We start from the raw sequence: 18931 nt of genomic DNA on the forward strand, positions 1-18931 counted from the left end.
TTCCATTCCATGCCAGCTTGGAAAATCAACAATGGTGGACATTGTAAACAAAATGGAAATGCTAATTTGGAACTGAAGACTGAAGAAGAGGAGGAATTATACAAAGTAGGGTGACATTGATGACATCACGATGAGGAAAAACCAGTTGAGCTGTTCCTGAGAGCAATGTCCATTAAAACACCCATATGATATGAAAGCCTGATTGTTCATAATTGGTTATTTGTGGGGATAGAAAACACATATGAAACATAGAAAACATAGAAAAAAGTTTAATTTTATGTTATAGGTCCTTTAACTTAGCCTAATGGTTCCAGCCCTGAATCGCTAGCCACGCCCATTAAGAAAATATGTTCTGGCGATTCAGTGAAACGAAATGAAAATTCAGTGTCAGGCTAGTTTTAACTTTTAACATCAAAATCACACAATGGATTTAAATATATATACACACACACACACACACACACACACACACACACACACACACACACACACACACACACACACACACACACACACACTGTCTGTCATCAACATACCTTCTTTTGGCAGTGCCAGGGGGGGGGGGGTGTCAAAGGTTTGGAACCAGCGGCCATGTGCTATATGATTGGGGAGTTAACGTGTTGAGAAACGCAGCTCTGCGTTAGTGGAGTTTGGAGGCCCCACTTACTTTCTCAGGGTCTCAGAGATGGGATTGGTAAGGTTCTCACATTTTGATGTGAAGGACCCCTGGCCTAAATTGGTACGTATCAGTTAATCCATTCAGAAATTCTACTGTTATTTGATTTAGTCATTGTCAGTCTCACACATTATGTACTGTGGTCCTTTCCCTGCAGTCACTGCCAACCCACAGTTTGTCTGTGGACTTCCATATGTCGCCATGCCAGATCTTCTCACAGGACTGTGAGAAGTTTCACCAGGGGAGTATAATGCACGCCTACGTTCACACTCTCCCAGAGACACCTCCCACTATTGAACAGGCACTCCACCCGCTCCACCCCGAGTTGCTAGTGTAGCAACAAGGACACGATCCCCTTCTGGCTTCCCAGTGTTCCCACCCACGAACACCTGTCAACAGTGTTCACTGTCAATCTCCTGGCAGAGCTGGCTGCACCACTGTGTGGCCTAGCGATTTACCTCTACACTACAGCAGTGATGTAAATAGGTTTTCAATGTAATGAGTCCCGGGATGCAGGGATGGTCTTTTAGATGAGTCCCAGGGAAATGTTATGAGTCCCACTTCAACGACGTTAGGAGTCATATTTTGCCATTTTGACAAATTGCAGCATTTAACTTCCATTTCATTTTGGTTATAAATGTGGTTATATATGCATGTAGAAAACAGAAGAAAAAAATGATTATTATAACCAAAGCTAGCAAAATAAACTAGAATAGTTGGAGAGAGGGATGGAGAGAGCTGGTCAACAGATTGTCTGTGGTGCCCCAACGACCCTCCGGGGTTACGGGATAGGTGAGGTGAGACTTGAGTACTTGTGCACACCTACGTCTAATAGTACAGTGGTTTTTTGTTTGCTGACAGAGTGCATTGTAATTGGACTGTGACTTGTTTTTTAATTGGGTATTCACATACAGCCAAACTACAAGACTATTCTTGTTGGTTGGGTAGTCGGCCCCCACTCCCAGAGTCCCGTCCCCCCCGTCCCCCCCCCCCCACCCCGCCCCCCTCTCTCTTTCCCATTCTGTTGGCAGTATTGGCAATACATATTAGTACAAACAGTTTAATCACTGATATTGATTTCCAATGTGTTTGGGAAACATGTCATTAAAACACGCCGTTTGCTTGCCAACAGACACGCACAGCCCCTATAGCCTACAGTAAGTCATCTAATTAAAACCACAGCATCTCACTTGAAAGCCTTTCCTCAAATCCACTCGCACACCTGTCAGTTCCTTCTACTGTAGGAGGAACAGGCACACGAAACTCACACAGAAGTGCACTCACAAAAAATTGTGAGAAAAGCCCACACACGCACATGCACGCGCACGCATGCACACACACACACACACACACACACACACACACACACACACACACACACACACACACACACACACACACACACACACACACACACACACACACACACACACACACACTTACCCGAGTCCCCATAGGGGCCCCTCGTTGTAAACACTACAATATTCTGACCAACGGCAGAATCCTATTCTTTGCAGGCGATGACATCAGTGGCATGTAAAGCTCTCTGGCATTGTCCGGCCCTCTGGAGCTCTTTAGTAATGTAATCGCCAGTGAAACGGCAACGGGCCACGAGGATAAAAACTCAAGTCAGCAACTGGTCAGCAAATCACAATTGAAAGCCGTTAAATGGTTGGAACTGCTCTGTAAGCAATGCCAGCCGTGGGCATTGTGGACTGAGTCTGGGAGTGCACAGAGTTTGGAGGAGAGATAGGTACTGTGTGTGTATGACTTTTATTTTGTTTATTTTATTATCCAGCCACAGTGCATTAAGTGATGTCAATAAATGGGCACGTTGATGGACAGAACAGTGGCTGGCAGTCAATATGTGGCCAAAAGTCAAAGACAGACCAACAACAACAGTGTATCGTGATTGTTTGAAAAGGTACTTCAGTATTAATCCCAAGCATCCCATCTTTTTAAACCTTATATTATTCTGGTGTTATACCATTCATATAATAGCACACATATCAACATTTTTGTAGCATATATACAGTATTTTAAAGAAATCACACTTGTGTGAAGTGAGTGTCGCCTTTGTTTGCCTCTGTACATCACGTGGGGGGGGCATGCTTAAATCAAATAAAAAAAGTCCATAGACTTAATTGGCATGCCACATGACGTCATGTCTGAAAGCCATAATTATTAAAACTCTGCAAGTATAGTGTTTATTCATATTGGTGGTTGGTTACCTAATCATGATCACTAACTTTAGTTCACAGTTCAACCATTTTGAAACATTCACCACAAAATGTCTGGATTTGACAGAGTGCGCAACCCTTCTGGCACAGGTAGTATACACCTCCTATACTGCACAATATTTGAAACCACACTTCTGAATGAGCCTTGTGGATTTCATCCAGGCAATACTCCACCATGTGGCACCCACAGGAATTACCTTGTGAATGCCTTTCTGCATGTCCATGTAAGTCTGCTCATGAAAACAGATATACAGCATACACAGTACATTTATTATACAGGTTATGTTAGTCGTAGTATAGTATGATGGTGTTATTTCTTCTGTACTCCCTGAGGAATGTCAACTAAAACAATATTTAAAGTGTACAGTAGCCTATATATATTCAGCCTGTACATAACAGAAAACAGCCAGACTGAGGAAACATTCATAACACTGTTGCAATTTGAAGGATGCAACAGTGATAACATTTCTTGACTTTTTAAGTAGCCTAAGCTGCATAGCCTATAGTTGATTCTCCACCAACAGTCACATTAAGATTATGATATATGTCAGAAGTTGTGCTCCGTCACTATAACATATAGTGACTGTGTGGTATACTTTCATACCATTCTACACTGCTGAGACTTAACCAAAAACCGGAGAGCAGGAGAGAAATTTGAGACGGCAGACAGCATAGACGCTCTTATCCAGGGCGATTTACAATAAGCAAGGTAAACACATTCATCAAATGCAGAAAAGACAGTGAAGTACCTCAGTAAAATACAGGTAAACCGAGTCAAACTATCAAAATAATTTGTAGGCTACATTGAGACCAGGATGCAGGTAAACAGTGAACCTATAGCATCTGTCAAAATAGCATGCTATCTAGCTATAGATTACATTTGAACCTTGTGGTGAAAAAAAACAAACACCTGTGTGAAGTGAGGGGCGTTCCTATCATCGTACATCATCATGATGTAACATGCCAATTTGCTCAGACACATATTATGACGTAAATTCTCCATTCATTGTCAATGGGAATTTAATATTTGCGTAGGACAAAAATACTGATTTGCTCTGGCAATTTATAGATTACTACAAAATACGCTGTGTACTAGTGCAACTTCAGCTTGTACAGTCTTGTCCAGCATACCAACCTAAACCCATATGCCCCATCAGCACACTCAGGAGCAGGAAGCCTAACATTCAGGTTCCATATAGCGGGTGGGTACCTGCTTGGTAAGTAGAGAACATTGGCTAGGCTGAGGCTGAGCTGGGGTCGAGCAACATTTTCAGCAACACAGTCACTGCTGATGAATGAACTATATAGGTTAGGTCTGCAGTGAGCTGTGCATGTGCTTTTATTATAGTTATACTGCTGCAGGTGTGATAGTGCCTTTGCAGGGCTTCTTTCATGTGCTGTACTGAACATCTTATGGCAGTTTGACCACAGTATAGTTTAGCAGAATGCCGGAAATTCTTAAAGGCATGAAATGACCACGGATATGATGTCCCCTGGAGTCGTTGGTCTTAAAAACATGAGAAGTTGTTCTCATTAATGGTAACACTAACAAGCCATGGCAGGTCAGGCAAGGGACAGTTCACATTGAAGTCTACCCATGGAAATAACCATGGACATACAAATAAAATACAAACGATGTAAGAAAGCACTTTATGCATATTTAATCATAGCAAACGAAACAACACCCCCTGAACTTGACCCACAATTGCAAGCAAAAACTTTTGACAGGAAAGAAAAATGAATATAACTTGAGATGGATGACAAAAGAGAGGACCCTCTTCCAGAGTGTTAAGGTGCAATGATGGCCAAAACAAACAAAATAGCAAACTACATGTAATTATACGCAATAATGCAATTCATGCTGTGATAGAGATGCAGTTTATTATCCAAAATATTATTTCAATTTATGCTGTAGGAGAGTAATTTAATAGTTTTAAATTAATCCACTTTGAATAAATGCCCATAACTATACACATCCCTCTTCTGTCAAAACATCTAAAACGTTTCCTAATCATTTTTTACAATGTTTCATGAGTATCAGGATTGGTTTATAACCTGTTCAACCTGTTTTTAGCCCCAACATGATGTTGACGTTTTAACTAGTAGGCTCTCTGATCACCTGGCTACAGATATCCACTGAGAATCTGTAACAAACCTCCTCCTTCCCATTGTATGAAACACAAACAGCACAATGACATTTAAGATAATATAGAAAATATAATAAGACATATAAACAATTGTCTTTTCTTTAACAGGCCTACTCAGCTGCTTGCCCAGTCAGTGTGGCCCTCCCATAGAGTTGACCCCTCCACTGGAATCTGAGCTAGTGACCGGAGACCATTGTCTTATCCCTTTTCATCCGTCATCTCTCCCCTCTTATCTACAGAGTGTTGACTTGGCCGGAGATAAACTGGATTAATAATGGATTATTTACAATAGCTTAATATTATATTTAACAATAGCTTATTATTATATTCATTCCATTTGAGTTCCCTTCTAGAGCTTGGTGTTTGGCCTAATTTTATGCTATGCATAAACCCCATACTTATAGGCCCCTCTAGTGGTGATCTTGCGCACATTCCACAAGCTAAAGAAAAATATAGGATAATCATTTATACATACATAATCCACGAATATTTTGCCTCTTTTGATGCTTTCCTATAAAATAAAATCACACCCGTGTGATATCACATTCACATTGTCATTCGGTGCTCAGCAAGTCATATCATCACAAATGTCATTCCGGCCAAATAAATCACAATTTGCGTCTTCACTTTTCTGTCCTCACATTTGTCTTCAATGTGGAAAGCTGGGCACAGGAGGGGCTAGCACCCCTTAAAAACGTAAAATAAATACTCATAAGCCATTTAGGCCAGTTCTACCAAAATAAGTGACTTTACAGAAAAGAAACAAGCCCAAAGTCACTTATAATCAGCAGAATTGGCAACACTAACAGACACGCTCATTGAGTTCTTTGTTTGATTTGGACTTTATTGTGTTGGACCATATACTGTGTAGACAACATGCTTCAAATGTGCTGGTTTTAGGAAAGCTTCATACAAAAACTATTAAACAAATACAACTGTAGAAAAGTCACAGTAGGCACTATAGGCACCAAATGGACCCTTATGGGGTTGTAACTTGTAACTCAGTGAGTGTAAAAATGTAACCAACTATAGACCCTCATAGGGTTTGTAACGTCAAGAATAAAAAAATCATCAAATGTCATCATCAAATGGACCTGTTCCATTTTATTCACTCTTGGAGTTAAACGAACAATGATCATTAGCATTACAGTGTAGGATAATGAATGGATTTGGACAAATGTTGGCTCAAAGTAAAAACCATGCGGTGATGCAAAACCATCCCTTTATAAATAAAGACTTTAAATATGTCTGATATATAGACAGTGAATCTTCAGCTGTACACCATCCCAGAATACATTCCCTGTAAAGTATTCACCCATGTGTGTGTGTGTGTGTGTGTGTGTGTGTGTGTGTGTGTGTGTGTGTGTGTGTGTGTGTGTGTGTGTATGTGTGTGTGCGCGCGCGCGCGCGTGCGTGTTTGTGTGTGCACATCTGTCCTTGGCTCCTTGCTGTATATCCATTACAACTTTGATGTTGAATTGAGGTAGATAAATAGTTTCTTCCTTATACTGCACACAGTATACTATATAACATATCATTTATAATTATTCATGTATAATATATAAATATATATGTGTATATAAACATAGCATGCCCACGACTGACTAGACCTGAATTGTGTTGAGCTTTTATTTTTTACGCTTGCGTTGTCGCGCCCTTCAGGAGCAGACCTGGAGCAGACCTGTCGTCAGACCTGACAACATCTGCGTCACACGCTGCCCACCTCTGAAAGGACCTTAAATCAGGCGTAACGCGCGTGTCCCTCTACAGAGCCGGTACGGCTGTGTGTCCGGAGGGGATGGTTGTGTTGTTGTTATTAGTCTGCTGATCCCTCTTCCTCTCCGCATCGTCTTGTCTGGTTGGCTGCAGCACAGTGGGGTCTTGCTCTGTGATAGGCTGCAGGGGTGCGGTAGGGAACGAGTTGTTGTTGGCGGCGGCGGCGAGTGGGACGTGCGATTGGTTGAAAGCACAGCCGCCGCTGAGGCTGCCGCACAGCGCGCCCCACTGCTGGTCACACTGCCCACGCAGCCGCTGGCCCACCCACGCCCTCACCTCCTCTCCACAGCCCAGCAGGAAGTTGACCAACTCTACGTACGGCCTGGTGGTGACGCACGCACACATGCACGCATGCACACATGCACACACACACACACACACACACACACACACACACGCACACAAAGACACACACACACACACACACACACACACACACACACACACACACACACACACACACACACACACACACACACACACACACACACACACACACACACACAGTGTTAAGTCATTGGGGGGTTCATGAAATAGCAGGCGCAACTCACACCTACAGCCAGCATACACACCTTGATGAGATTGAGAGAGCAACTGCAGTTACTGCACGTAGACTAGACTACAGCCAGAATGGTTGCATGCAGCACCGGTCGGGAAGAATAAATAAATAAGTAGACCAGTCATAACCCAATAGCGACATTCAGACCCTTCTGAGCCCCCCTCCGGCGCCTATAAGGTGTGTGTGTGCATGCTTGCGTGTGTGCGTGTGTGTGTGTGTGTGCATGCCTGTGTGCCTCTCACCCCAGGGGGAAGAGCAGGTGGAAGTGCAGCAGGTCTCCCATGGTGTCCACATGGTCTCTCAGGGCGTCACACAGCTGGTGTCTGGAGTAGCACTCCCTCTGCAGGCTGAACACCATGTCCCTGACCGCTGCACACCTCCGGCTCACACAGCTGAAGCGCTGCCGCAGACCCACCGCCATGCAGCGCAGCGCCTCCTTCACAAACGACTTACCCTGACAGAGAGAGAGAGAGAGAGAGACCTACAGGTCACTAGACACCACTGTAATGGTTTTCAAAACATTTTCAATTTCAAGGGGGCCACAGACCCCCATAAGTCAGAGAGTTACAGACCTGTAAGGTTCCGTTTCGTTCCTACGTATCAATCATTTAGCCCTGGAACCATGGGACCATGGAACCGCCCCAAAGACACTTTGGTGTCCCCAGACCAGACCCCACTTTGAGAACCACCAATCCCCCCTTTATAGACCCAAGTATTCAATTCAATGGAATTTTATTATATAGTGCCAAATCACAACAGATGGACATAAGTATAGTACACAGGGTTGACACTAGGGCTGCAACGATTCATCGATTAATCGTAATCGAATCGATTATTCAATTAGTTGTCAACTAATTTAGTAATCGATTAATTGAATCTGCAACTAATCACTAGATATTTTTGCAATAATTTATCATAGGTGATTTCCCTCTTAACCATAGTTTTTCCAGTGTTAAGTGTAACTAAACTAAAGAGGAGTGATCCATCTCTCTTCCCTTATACAATCTGGTGATAGCTGCACAGTAGCGACTGCAAAGCAAAATATGACACAACGATTATAGTATCAAGAACAAAACATATGGCTTGAATATTTATTTTTTAATTACCTATTTGAGTTCAGAAGAGTACTGTTCCTTCTAGACTGACACATGTGTAGATATTCTTTAATCAAATGTATGCAGTCATAATAAGTCAAGACACCATGAGTTGCTTTAATTTATTTTAATTTAGTTTGTCTTTTATTTGAATAGCAGCCCATCAGCAGCTATTCAAATTCATTTTTGAATGAATTATATTTTTTGTTAGTTAGAACTAAAATAACCTAAAATATATTTTTAAGGTGATAGCTAAATAAGTGTCCGATAAATCCGATTAATCGTTTAAATAATCGGCAGATGAATAGTGAATAGTTGCAGCCCTAGTTGACACTAAGACTAAGGTCTCGAAACACACAGCCAAACGTACTGTTTATAGAAATCAGTGGTGACTGAAAACTTGAATACACAAATCAATAATACTAACTCATTACCAGTGTGTGCGTGTGTGTGTGTGTGTGTGTGTGTGTGTGTGTGTGTGTGTGTGTGTGTGTGTGTGCGTGTGCACTTGGGTGCATGCCAGGAGCCAGGATTGTGCCGAAAATGTTACAGAGGCAGGGGCTGAAATTCCCTAAAAGGACACGAAAATAGCGGATCTATTTTCGAGGCACGACCCGCACTATTTAGCTATACTGAAGATGCTGTGTACGGCATGAATTCTATACACAGGGCACACATTCTTTCAATACAAAATGTTTCGTTTGAGTTCAGGAGAGTTTGAAAAAAGGCAATTCTCCTGAATGCTGCCATCGGGTATGGCATGGAGAGGGGGGGGGGGGCATTTGCATTTCTTTCGTAAATACTACATTCATGGACTGGAGAGGACAGGTTTTTTTACAGACGGGTAAAAGGCAGGGGCTCAAGCCCCCTTTGATGTAGAAGCAGCAGCAGCAGCTCACCTGTGAGTCATAGCGTCCAGCATTGTGCAGCAGGGTCAGACAGATGTGATGCAGTCCATGGACTTCACATGAGTTGTTGTTGAAGCACTGGAACATCCCACAGCCCTCGTCCCCTGAACTCACCAAGCACCCCTGGATGTCCACTGCGCACACACACACACACACACACACACACACACACACACACACACACAGGCTTTATAAATAAAACTTGCACGGGGCAAAAACTTCAAAAATAAAAATAAAATACTATGGTTAATGTGTTAAAAATAGTTAAAATAGCAGATTTACAACAGTGACACGTGACCATGTACATTTGCCATTTCCACTATTTTAGAAAATCTATGAATGAATATTTTTCAACAAGGAAACAAGTCAGACTATTATGCAAAAAAACAATTGATCATCTCAGATCCATCTATCTCAAATTATTGCGGTTAGGCGATTTTGTAATAATTGTGACAGGCCTATACTGTCTGTATAGTGAATGGACGTTTTGGTTCAAAGTGGATATTAATAATCAGTAAGGGGTCAAAGGTCAAATATGCCCTTTATCAATCATTGACCGACTTGTTTCATGAATGGCCCCTGGGCATATCCCCCCGTTTATTTGTTTGTACCAGGTGTAGGTTTTTATTTTGAGTGGTCCCTGACTGTGTGTAGCTACGCACCAGGTGCCAGTTGACACAGCACAGGGGGTGGAATGTTCTTGGTCAGTTAAATTCAAAGCTAAAATGCAAAACAGGTTTTAAGACGTTTCAATTTGTCAGCCGAATGGATTAATTGCACTAATTATATATGATCTTGACATAGCTACTTCTTTTTATCCCCCAAATTCATGAAGGCTGGTTTGACTTCTGAGACAAATAAATAAGTCAGTGTGTCCAGAGACATATTGTAGTTAGTACTGCACTTAGGAGCACCATAACTCTGAGAGTGAATGTCATTACGGGGTGCATTTGGTAATATTTTGTACACATATTTTGTAGAGTTACAGAGCTACCCCACTTTGCGAACCACTTGACTTGACTTGTATACAATATCATAAGGCACACATTACAGCCACACTGTTTAAACCAGACACTGAACAATTTTGAGCAGAAATGTCTGGCAGAATAGTCATCATCAGTGAATGATAGGAAGACATAATGGAAGACTATTAAATGCAAAAATGTATGCATAAAAAAATAAGAAATCCAAACAATCCAGTCACTGTCAGGAACAATTTACTTGCAGGGGAGAATATTGAAATCTCCATCCAGTTTTGTTAAAGGACCTGTTTGGACACCAAACTGATTTGCCTTTAACCCATCAAAACCAACACACACACACACACACACACACACACACACACACACACACACACACACACACACACACACACACACACACACACACACACACACACGTATAGCACATTCAACTCTTACTAGACATTAAGACATATAGCTAGGGTGTATAGTCTAGTAAGCCATATCAAAAACAATTTGCCGGCTATATTTTATAACTAGGAGACTAGGACTATATATAAATGGGAGAAATTGCAATTTTTTGTATTACTCAAAAACCTAGTTACAATAAACATAGGCTGCCTATATGACAGGCATAGCAATATATGTTGTTGTTTGTTATTTTGAAAAGAAAGCAAACTATAGGCTATACATTTGTTTTTCTAATTTTCTCGCTATCAGATAGATCCTTATCAGTGGTCCCCAATTAAATTATGGAGTTAATAACCAAATTGTCCGGACATCTCACCCCGAAAGTCCGGACAACTCTCTCAGGGTGAGAGTTGAGTGATTCCACTCATTTCCTTGTATAAGTATGCTGAATTCTTTATCTTGATTTCTCTCTCTCTCTCTCTGTGTGTGTGTGTGTGTGTGTGTGTGTGTGTGTGTGTGTGTGTGTGTGTGTGTGTGTGTGTGTGTGTGTGTGTGTGTGTGTGTGTGAGAGAGAGAGAGAGAGAGAGAGAGAGAGAGAGAGAGAGAGAGAGAGAGAGAGAGAAACTTTTGAAGAATTAAGAAAGTGAAGTGAAGACAACTCGTCCAGTATTCAAACTAATAGGCGAGTGCGCTCCGGTGCGGTATTTCCGAAATCCGAACGTGCCCTAAATGTCATCAAATGGTGGTCCGTGGCTCAAATGCAGAATACATAACGAAAGGGTTTGAAAACCACTGAAATGTAGACAGTAAAACAGTTACCTATATTATGCAGAGTGAGGCGTCTTTTGGCCTGGTTCTGCGGGTCGTTCAGCTCTGCAGGCGTCGCTCCACCGACCAGCAGCAGCAACAGGACAAGCGACAGCGACACGGACAAGTTCAACGACATGTCCTCGTGTAGACCAGCACCTCAGTCTCACTGTAGGGATTCAAATGAATCTACGACGATATTAGGTGTTATTGATTCGCTTTATACGGACACAAACAAACAAAATGCCCTCAGGATTTGTACAGGACTCATGCAGGAGCCTCCGGACCCGGTGGGATGAGTAGCGGTTTCAAATTCAAAGTGACAGTCACACAGACAGAGACTGGACCGCTAGAGCACACACACACACACACACACACACACACACACACACCCCCGACGTGACGTCACCGCAGAAAACAACATTGTGCAACTGTAAGTGGTTCTCAAAGTGGGGTCCTCCGGGGGCACCCCAGCGGAGGTCCCCATAAGCTAAATCAGTTAATAAATCAGTTCAACACACTTCATTGGTCTCACTCTAAACTAAGGGTCCATTTGAACCCTAAAGCCGATTAAGGGTCCATATTTTCATTTGGTTCCATGGAGTTTTACTTGTAGGCTATAGGCTACACTCTCAGAATTACAATGTTCCATTTGAGCTATAATAAGGTCAGGGTTCATTTGATTTTATTTGTCGAACTCAGTTATAAATTAACTGAGGATTTTTACTGTGCAAGAACAGTAACCTTTCCTACCAATATTTATTATGTTGTTGTTGTTGGATGTCGTAGTGTCATTCCACATAATCATACCTACATTTTAATATGGTATATGTTAACCATCCACTAATTCAAAAAATTGGGTTTAAAAATAAATAAATAAATAGGCCTAATATTATTATAATTATTAATAATAATAATAATAATAATAATAATAATAATAATAGTTAGCTATAGTGCAGTATAGTGTACAAACTGAGGGTTGGGGATCCACACTTTTGGCTCCCAGAATTGTGTGCACAAATGAATGATTAGAAATTAGCAATTAGAATACTACAGTATAACTGCCAAGAAATGAAGCTTGAGAAAGATGTACTTATGTTAAATTTTTACACATGATGGCATGTAGCGTTTCAGGTGTTTGTATTGAAAAACTTGATAAAAACTATTCCTTCGTATTTATAGACCTCATTTTTGGCCAAAAGGTTATTTGTTTGTATAAGTCTGGATGGGGAAATTACTGGCTTTTTTGGCTGCACAAACACTTTAAACAGTTGTAAAATACTATGGCTGTTACCAGCAGTCAAACAATGAATGGTCAATTATTGACTAAATACTACATTGAGTTGGGTCACAATGGATCAATATTTCTGGATCATTGCGGAAATGTTTGTGCACCCCTGATGGCCTGATCTGTATAAACCGTGTAATTGAACCTCAGTTAATACTGGAGTTAAGCCTAATAGCTAAAATTTATAAAAAATAGGGACACACCTGTCAATTAACGAACTAAGCCCATTAAGATTGGTTATATTTGTGTTATTAAAGGACACATCCACAATCCACATAGAAAAGTTATTTTCCTAGGTATGAATGAATGACCCCCCCCCCCCCAAAAGAAATCTTCTAAAAATGAATTAATTCATTAAATTAATGAAATAACAGAACAGCCATTACCCGATACAAAATCAGCCACTCTTTGTTTAACATTGTTGATGCGTTGCCATTGCCATCTAGTATATCTTTTTGTAAGCCTATCCTAATTATCATAGTGTAAAAAAACAAACAAACTAAAAATAGTAATTGGCCAGCCTCTCAGCATGTTGACCATGGGCCATGGCCAGTCCAATGTTTTCACTTTAGCCACACTGGGGATTCACAAATAACATGCATGTTGTTCAAACTAGAGTGTAATGGCACATTTCCAGTAACTCTGCATCAACAGACAGACAACACAAAGAAAAAAATGCCTTCGTTCAAAATGTACAGTTTGTACAAAGGGCCTTTCTGTGTGGAGTTTGCATGTTCTCCTCGTGTCGCCTAGGGTAGGTACCCTCACAAAAACATGCAGTAGGCCTAATCCTGGTCTCTAAACTGCCTCCCCCTGGTCAGCCTGATGGAGGGGAAAGGAACTGGTTGGAATAACGTGTTCCTTCCACGCGCTACGTCCAACCAGGGAAACTCCCCCCTTTCAGGTGTAAGGGAGCGACTTGGACACTCATGCATGAAGGAAGCATGAGTTCAAGTCCGTTGCTCTCCCCAGGTTGGCGGAGGGTGTGTAGAGCCCATGGATCACATTAGATATTTGACACATGGGGTGAAAAATGGGTTACAAAATTGTGGGATAAAATTGTGTGTGTGTGTGTGTGTGTGTGTGTGTGTGTGTGTCTCACTCAGATCACACTGCCACTATTAGTGAGCAAAGGCACACAAGCTTCTAGTGATATACAACCCTGAGACCATATAATTCTGGTCTCATACAGGTCAATGTGTGAAGCAGGTTCTATGATTCAAGGTTTTTATTGTCACATGCATTTACAATACAGCTGTCCCATCATTTCAGAAAGTGAAATCATCTTGGTACATACTGTATAATGGTGTGATAACAAAAAAATTACAATAAGAATAGGTTCACTGAATCTAGTCAGTGTTATTGTCCTCTAAATATATCTGTTGCCCTCTTTATTGTGTGTGTGTGTGTGTGTGTGTGTGTGTGTGTGTGTGTGTGTGTGTGTGTGTGTGTGTGTGTGTGTGTGTGTGTGTGTGTGTGTGTGTGCCCGTGCCCGCCCCCGATGTATGAATCACTTCATTCAATGGAAAGGAATTGCGGGGTTGTAATGTACAATTACACCCTGAAGAATGGGGACATGCAATTCCTTTCCATTGAATGAAGTGATTCATAGGGGGTCATCCTACATCTGTGTGTCAGCATTGTTCAAACTAGACAACAATGGCACATGCCCAGTGGGGCGGGTTAGATAAAAGAGTCTTTACTGAGAGCAACTTGTCAGTAGTCAATAATGGATTACCAAAAGCAGGTAAGAAAATAAAAAGTCATACATTTATGGTTTCAATTGCACAGAAAGAATAATGTGAAGATTGATGTGGTAAACATTTTGTTAAACGGGAGGCAAGGAAAGAGACAATAAGCATTTACCATCCCTAAAAATATAGGAGAAAGAATATAAAGCAAAAAGACGAATTATGCATTCACCTTTGCCAAAGCTTTAAGCTTAAAAACTAAACTAAACTAGGTGACATTTACCAGGGTGTGGAGATCAGTCTGCAGATGGTTGTTTTTCTGTTGTTTAAATACAATTTGTTTATGCACAGATTGATGGAATTAAGTCCAGTGCCAAGTTTGGAGACCTGATAGAATTTTGCTACCCTATTGGATACTCACACTGGGCTGTATATGAAAAGGATGGACATGTAATCCATTTCGCTGTAGCAGGTGAGACATTTAGATATGTAAATTGAATGTTTGTATCATGATAGCTTTACATGAATCACCTGTTTCCATTTTAATATATATGTGCAATCTAATAATTTGCTGTATGTATTGGAGTATAGGCCTAATTTAGAATACGTTTTGGAAAGCATTTTGCTTGATGACAAGATTGTTCATTTTATTTCGGGAGACGCAAATTTAGAATTCAACAACGAGTTTTTCAAACGTTTTGAGATTTTTCTAATTCCTCATGCTCCCATTGCATTAGATGAGAACAAATTGATGTCCAGTGTGCGCACTTACCTGCAATCAGCTTTCCCCATGAGCGGGGACATCCTTCTGGGGCAAACCAAGATACGCAGGATGCCAATTGAGGAGGTGAACGTGCCTACAGGGGCCCGTGTCTCCATCGATAACAACAGCCATAAATTCCCACCATCCTCAAAGAAAGATATGCGAAAACGCCTCAATTTACTTCTCAATGTGGTATTTACATATGATCTGTTCTCCTGCAACTGCGAACACTTTGTCACATTTGTACGATACGGAAGGGCTGTCTGCAACCAGGTATCTAATCAATACTTTTTATTATTACTTATGCCTTTAATAGTATTCATATTCCACCTTCCAGCATCAGGTTATGCTTTATTTTAATAATAATTATCATCAGTACACTTATCTGTGTAAATAAGCAAACAAAGAAACAAACACACAAACACTTACTGTATGTGCAGAACAAAATTAAATTAGATTTTCTTTTCTTTTGTGAATTTTCTTTGTCATTCTGCTATTTCTTCTAGATTCCTGGAAGACCTCAGGATACAGAGTGTGAGAAGGCAACCACATTGTTCCAGGGCCAGGACGCTATTGCCTCCAAATGCTGCCTGCAATGATTTACTTCCAATTTCAAAAGAGTGTTTGCTTTGACTTGATGATCACTGCTATGAAGTGAACTTATCTTGCTTATAATATATGCTTATTATAGAGTAAGTGGAGTTAACTTTTTTGATAAATGGTACATGAATGGTACGTTGCGGCTCTTTCAAATATCATATGTACACACATCAAAACTTCATGAGAAAAAGGGGCTGGGACAACAGGGATTCCCAAAATGTATAATTAATATTGCAATGCATCCATCTAACTGTAAATATTTGGCAATATTTGATTTGCCAAAATTCCAGGCAGCGCCGGGGTTTGTTTTTTGTTTTTACAATAAGTTGAATGAAGTTGAACCTCAGCAGACCACTTGTTGTGCTGCTGTGTTTTGTTTCTGACCGGCAGCCCTGACCTTTGGTCTCCTGAGATCAAGGTTTGGACACAACAAGGTCATGTGACACGATGACCTATATGACTGTCTCTCCAGGATACTAAATAAACCCAAGCAACCACAGGCTGGAGTGTTCATTTATCTCTGACAGTGTAAAATAGAACCAAATGAACCCTGAGGCTGTGTTAACACTAGTACGGCACCCATAAATAGCCATATGTTTGGCAGAGCCCTCAGGTCCAGTTTACAGTGAGAAATTACCAAAAGACGACAGCATATATGCTTCTGGCTGAGCAGAGTGCTTTTATAAGTGGAGGATGCCACTTGTCACAAGGGACATACTGTAGAAAACTCACCGAAGACGAAGAGTGAGCTGAAACCTGGGGGCATGCCAGCCAGCCAGCCAGCTGGGCATTTGTTCATTTGCTATGAGACCAAATTGAGTGAGAGTGAGTGTTCTCTGCAGAGATGCAGGTCTGCTGAGCCTCCATCCAGGATTCTGGATTCTCCAGCAGTGAGACAAAGACAAAAAGGAAATGAAAGACAGGAAAAGGTAATGGAAAAAGTGTGTGTGTGTGTGTGTGTGTGTGTGTGTGTGTGTGTGTGTGTGTGTGTGTGTGTGTGTGCGTGTGTGTGTGTGTGTGTGTGTGTGCATGTGTGCGTGTATGTCCAGGGGCCCACAGGGACCCATCAGGCAGGGCCTCATGTTTGATGGGGACCCCCCCACACACGCACACCTCTCTATCTCTGTTCCCTCCTGTCTCAAAACAACATCCCAGGCTAGCATGGCTTCCCTCACACAACCCCGGATGACCACCCACACAATGACCTTTCACCCACGCCCACACGCACACAAGAAAAAACACAAAATATACCTCATGCTATGTCTCATGGTGCGAGCGAGCGAGCACGCACGCACGCACGCACGCACGCACGCACGCACGCACGCACGCACGCACGCACGCACACACACACACACACACACACACACACACACACACACACACACACACACACACACGGACAGACAAACACGTTCTCTCAGAAGCACACATATTATGCATGTGTATGTGCACACATACATCAACACGCCGTATTGCACACTGCATGTGTGCAGTGCACTCTTGTACCCCCCCCCCCCTCACATGACCATGTTATGACAAACCCACAACATAAACATAGTGCGTGTCTGCCTTTGGGACAGCGGTAGGACCAAAACATATAGGTTTGTCTGTATGTAGGTCAACCCCCATAACAGCATGGGTGTTTAAACACTTTAGCCCTAGAAAAGAGCTAAAAAAGCTGACGTACATTGTTGTATATCATAAAAGAATAACCAAAATACTTCCTTCCTCCTTCTTTTGCGTATTATTATTATTTTCTTTAGTTTTTTGTCCTTTTCCTTTTTTGTCCTGTCTGTATGTTTTGGTTTTTGTCTTGTTTTTTGTTTTGTCTTGTTTTGCTTTTGTTTGTTCTTTGTTTGGTTTTTTTCTGTTGTATTTTCATACTTTTTTGAATATTAAAAGGGCAGGCATTATAAGCTGAGGCTTCTGCCAACACTCCCAAAAGAAGAAGGTTGAGCCCAAGGGGAAAGGACCATGTCCAATGAAGGGTATGTGCTCTTGTATTGTGGGAGATCGTATCATCTTCTTTGGAGGAAGGAAAATAAATAGAACTAAATCTGATGAGCTGTTCATCTTAGACTTGAGTCCTAGTCTTAAAACGTTATGTAAGGCAAGCTAGCAGTTTTTCAGTATTGTCTGGACCAATCAGAACTCCCACACCAGTGGGAACTGGTAGCCATGACATGACAGAATAGAATAAATAACATGCTCAATACCAACAAGCTCACTAAAAGAAGGAAAAGACGCTGTGCTGATTGGCTGATCACTTTGTGACTTCTTGGTCCCTTAAAAAGAGCTTTGGGCGTAGATATATAATAAGAAAGCTAGATGGCTCACCCGACAACTTGTTCCTGTTCACAGATGACTCAGCACTGCTGGTCTCGGACAGGAACAAACTGCAGGTTGAAAAGACCCTCAGCTCTGAACTCGGTAGAATCTGCACCTGGCTCGCTCTTAACAAACTATCCTTACACCTGGGAAAAACTGAATCCATTCTCTTCGGATCAAATAGTAGTTTAGTAATAGACACTGACAATATTATCACACGAAAAGATGAAATTACCTACCTAGGTTCCATCCTGGAGGCCAATCTTTCCAGTGATATAATGGCCACCAACGTAATCAAAAAAGTCAATCAAAGAACAAGATTCCTTTACAGGATTTCCTCACTGGTCAACAAAAACACCTTGAAGACCTTAACAGGAGCCCTCGTACAAGGTTTCTTTGACTATATGCACCTCTTGGTACCACAGCACCTTAAAGGCCCTTAAAACAAGGCTCCAGACCTCCCAAAACAAACTGGTCAGGCTCCTACTTGGCCTCACCCCCCAAACCCACCTCACCCCTGCCCACTTTGACAGGCTGGGATGGCTTAGGGTCGACGACAGAGTACAGCATCTTGCAATGGGTCTGGTCCACAAGATTCGATACACCACCAAGATACCCATGACATGTACCTGTCTAAATACTTCCTTAATGTAAACGAAATCCACACCCACAACACCAGAG

At 41.7% G+C, this 18931-nt stretch overlaps 2 protein-coding genes across 2 annotated transcripts; one reads left to right on the plus strand and one right to left on the minus strand.

The window, feature by feature from the left end:
* Positions 1–5869: 5869 nt before the first annotated feature.
* LOC308326712 (stanniocalcin-2-like) lies at positions 5870–11880 on the minus strand. Its single transcript, XM_080779708.1, has 4 exons — positions 11593–11880; positions 9392–9534; positions 7641–7852; positions 5870–7161 (listed from the first exon to the last, which is right to left on the minus strand). The coding sequence occupies exons 1-4, from the start codon at positions 11717–11719 to the stop codon at positions 6828–6830; spliced, it is 816 nt and encodes a 271-aa protein (XP_080635834.1). The 5' UTR covers positions 11720–11880; the 3' UTR covers positions 5870–6827.
* Positions 11881–14597: 2717 nt separating this feature from the next.
* On the plus strand, positions 14598–16421 carry LOC308326554 (phospholipase A and acyltransferase 4-like; the record flags this gene model as incomplete). Its single annotated transcript, XM_080779491.1, has 4 exons — positions 14598–14615; positions 14911–15031; positions 15297–15595; positions 15829–16421. The coding sequence occupies 4 exons, from the start codon at positions 14598–14600 to the stop codon at positions 15919–15921; spliced, it is 531 nt and encodes a 176-aa protein (XP_080635617.1). The 3' UTR covers positions 15922–16421.
* Positions 16422–18931: the final 2510 nt, after the last annotated feature.

The sequence above is a fragment of the Protomyctophum bolini genome (assembly GCF_963924005.1).
Source record: "Protomyctophum bolini genome assembly, chromosome: 13".
In the NCBI taxonomy this organism is placed as follows: Eukaryota; Metazoa; Chordata; class Actinopteri; order Myctophiformes; family Myctophidae; genus Protomyctophum; species Protomyctophum bolini.